Source organism: Lactuca serriola, chromosome 9 (assembly GCF_051521515.1).
Source record: "Lactuca serriola cultivar US96UC23 chromosome 9, Lser_US96UC23_V15, whole genome shotgun sequence".
NCBI lineage: Eukaryota > Viridiplantae > Streptophyta > Magnoliopsida > Asterales > Asteraceae > Lactuca > Lactuca serriola.
This window is the reverse complement of record NC_136416.1, coordinates 10,655,983-10,659,868: the sequence shown is the minus strand read 5'-3', so window position 1 is coordinate 10,659,868 and position 3,886 is coordinate 10,655,983. Positions and strand designations below refer to the sequence as shown.

Here is a 3,886-nt window from a genome sequence, read left to right as displayed (position 1 = left end):
CCTTCTACTCCACTTCCCTCTCCATCTCTCTCGCTCCCCCATTTGATTAATTCTCAGCATTAATTTCAGATCTCAAAATTTTCCAGACAAACCAACAATATCTTCTGCATTCATATATCCATCTCAAAAACTTGTCGTCGGCCTAAGAAATCATGAAGAAAGGTGATACAAAATCATATCCTGATTTTTAAATTAACGACATAAATTTCTCATCGAACACCTATTTTTTGCAGATTCCGATGCTATCATGAGCAGTGAAAAACCGGTGTACACTCAGATCATTGTAGCGTCTTCCATCGGCATAATCATCGCTGCCAGCATGCATTTTGGGTTCAAGAGGAGACAAGGTCGGATCATCCCTCGGATACAAGTTTCAGACACTGGCCAGCCATTAAAGCTCGAGCATTTTTCTCAGTATGTAGGTAAGAAGTAAGATGAATTAATAAAACCACATCATTATTCTTGTTTTCGTGTGTTCATGTGTATGACCAATATTGTTTATATATATGAAATGCTTACATGCATGCAGCGAGACAAATAGGGTTCTCGGATAGAAGAGAGTGCCCAAACCTGTTCAGGTTTGCAGCTGAATATATCATGAAAGCAGAAGGATGTGAGGAAGAGATGTATTTGTTCTTTGCTGGTGAACAAGATGCAGATTCGCTGTTCATAAAGCTGGTGGAGGAGTTTGAGAGGTGCATTCTCAGTTACTTTGCTTTTCATTGGAGCAATGCTCATTTCATGATCAGTCAGGTGATTAGTATTTCTCTATAGATATATTGGATTGTGTCTATTTGCGATTATTAATTAGATCCAATATAAAAATAAAAATAAAACGAGTTCTTCCACTATGATTTCAGGTATTGGCTGGTTCCGATAATCAAGAACCAAAAAAGAAGCTCAAGGACATAGTCATGCAAGCTACCAGGTATTATGCTATCTGTTGATTATGGTGAATTAATTGGTGATTATGAATCGGAATGTTGGGATTTTGTCATTTTAATGAAATGTTGTGAATTTGTGAAATCAAACAGGGAACAGAGATTTGAGAGGGTGACGAAGAACCTGAAAGTAGCGCGGGTGTTTACAACATTGGTGGAGGAAATGAAGGCAATAGGGCTTGTATCTGCTGATGATTCACAGTGTACTGATGTTATGGTTCCCATGGCCCACAAAGATAGAAGCCCTGTCCTCCTCTTCATGGGTGGTGGCATGGGAGCCGGAAAGAGCACAGTTCTTAAAGACATTCTCAAAGAGTAAGTCATATATATAATGAAACTGACTTATTTACTGATCATAAAAAGACTCATTTGTTTTGTGATTGCCACTACACTACACACAGACCATTTTGGGCAGGAGCATCCGCAAATGCAGTTGTAATAGAGGCGGATGCCTTCAAAGAGTCTGATGTGATTTACAGAGCTCTCAGCTCCAGAGGGCATCATGACATGCTTCAAACAGCTGAACTCGTATATATGCTCTCTTAATATATAATTTCTTTCCCCATTAATTAAAATAAAATTAATTAATCAAAGTCAGAAAGATTAATCAAGAGGTAGTTAATACTATAATTATAGAGATGAATTTGTATATATATATATATATATATATATATATATATATATATATATATATATATATATATATATATATATATATATATGTGCACAGGTGCATCAGTCGTCAACGGATGCAGCATCATCCCTGCTTGTAACAGCACTAAATGAAGGGAGAGACGTGATCATGGATGGAACACTGTCATGGGTTCCGTTTGTTGTGCAGACGATAACAATGGCAAGAAATGTCCACAGAAAAAGGTATCGAATGGGGGCTGGATACAAGGTGAATGCTGATGGAAGCGTTACAGAAAACTACTGGGAACAGCTTGAACAAGAGACTGAACCTGTAGATGGAAAGAGAAGAAGACCATACAGGATAGAACTTGTTGGCGTTATCTGTGATGCTTATTTAGCTGTCATTAGAGGCATCAGGTAACCCCTTTTTTCATATATATTAATAATATATACTACAAATTGCATTTTTTACATTGCTTAATTGTTGTAATTAATTAACAGGAGAGCAATCATGTGTAGAAGGGCTGTGAGGGTGAGGTCACAGTTAACATCACACAAGAGATTTGCCACTGCATTTAAGACATATTGTAACATAGTAGACAATGCCAGGCTATATCTAACCAATGATCTCGATGGACCACCAAAGGTATATCTATCTATCTTGTTTATATTCTTTTAACTCGTAGATATATATATATATATATATATATATATATATATATATATATATATATATATATATATATATATATATATATATGTATGTATGTATATATATGTATGTATGTATGTATGTATGTATGTGTGAAACTGTTTGTCTAAAGTTGATAGGATGGAAAGAAAAAGAGAAGACATTGTTGGTGGATCCTGATGAGATAGCATACTTAAGGATGTTAGAAAGGTTGAACGAGAAAGCAAACTCCATATATGAACTTTACCGGAACCCCAACCCTATCCATGAAACTGGCTCCGTGTGGCATGACATTGTCATGTCACCTTCAAGAAAGACTATTCAAAAAGAGTTGAAGTATTTTATTCAGAAAGTTGAGAGCAATGCCACCAAAGAAGGATAATATGTAGATGGTGTGAATGTCATGCTTAATGACTACAGTTTTATTAGACCTCCGGAATGAATGTTTTTTTGTAACAAAGATTAATTAAGCAGATGAAAGCTTTTCAAGTGTAACAGTACAAAATTAGATAAACTGGACAATGTTCACAAGAATGTCACTTGGTAGGAAACTACAGAGTTGTTTCGTATTTGATCAACTAGCAATTTTCAAGTTTTCGGATTTATAAATTCTGCACAATGGTCACAAGACGACTAACTAATTGAAAAACTAGGATGAGTAAAAAAAATGCTGATGATGCTTATACAAGAAATAAATAAGACAGGACAAAACATACAAAAACTTGTAATGTGATCATCTGTTTCCTTGATTCCAGTTGGGGGTGGCTGGATCTGGAATGTTTAGGGTAGTATGATAGAATTATTCTTAATTTCATTGCAGAAGAGAGTCGTATTAACAAGTGGTAGCTGAGACGTTATATTCGACAAAGATAATACTTGTGCTTACTTGCCATTCATCACATTGTTGTGTACTTGTGCTTAAACTTAAGAACCTGTAAATAAGCAAATGAGCATGGCTTAATATGGTCAAACATCATAATCATCAAAAGGTAAGCATATATAAAGCAATTTTCTAATCAGACACTGTCAAATTTTAAAAACAAAATAAAACGAAATAAACTAAACACCTTATAAGCCTAGCAGATAGAGGAAAAGAATGGAATAAGTGTTTGCCTCGTAGAATGTTTACAAATGAATTGGAATTTATAGGAATGGTAATCTAATTCCAAGTATGTTTGAATCAAACTTGTATTAACGCATCATATTCATCAGCCATAGCTTGCTTCTAATGAGGGAGTTTAACAGCAGCCAAGAAGGTTGTTGGTTCCTGTTCATGGTTGGTGGAAGTATGTAAAGCCGTTGGATCAAAAGGAACTTTCTTTTTCGGGTTTTGGCAAAGTGTAGCAGGGCGTGGCCGGGCAGTAAAAACCGCAAGAGGAGCCTCGATTGTGGCCTCAACGGATACAGGAGTCGTATCCGAAACAGGGTCAGGTATGCGTCTGTTTCAACAAGCATAGGTGAAAAGAGGGGTGGCGGCAGTAGCTGGTTCCATCGATGGATTCATAAGGGGTACGGTATGTAACACCGTAAATTTTCAAAGCAATTTTTCATTTTTCCAAAATCACATAATGTATCACATCACAAATCAAAATCCATAATCAATGCTGTTTTCAAAACAAAT

At 36.0% G+C, this 3,886-nt stretch overlaps 1 protein-coding gene across 1 annotated transcript; it reads left to right on the top strand.

The window, feature by feature from the left end:
- The first annotated feature begins 237 nt into the window (after window positions 1–237).
- On the top strand, window positions 238–2,798 carry LOC145073926 (P-loop containing nucleoside triphosphate hydrolases superfamily protein). Its single transcript, XM_079020396.1, has 8 exons — window positions 238–422; window positions 530–753; window positions 861–928; window positions 1,035–1,256; window positions 1,343–1,469; window positions 1,672–1,991; window positions 2,076–2,220; window positions 2,399–2,798. The coding sequence occupies exons 1-8, from the start codon at window positions 248–250 to the stop codon at window positions 2,645–2,647; spliced, it is 1,530 nt and encodes a 509-aa protein (XP_078876522.1). The 5' UTR covers window positions 238–247; the 3' UTR covers window positions 2,648–2,798.
- The last annotated feature ends 1,088 nt before the right edge of the window (window positions 2,799–3,886 follow it).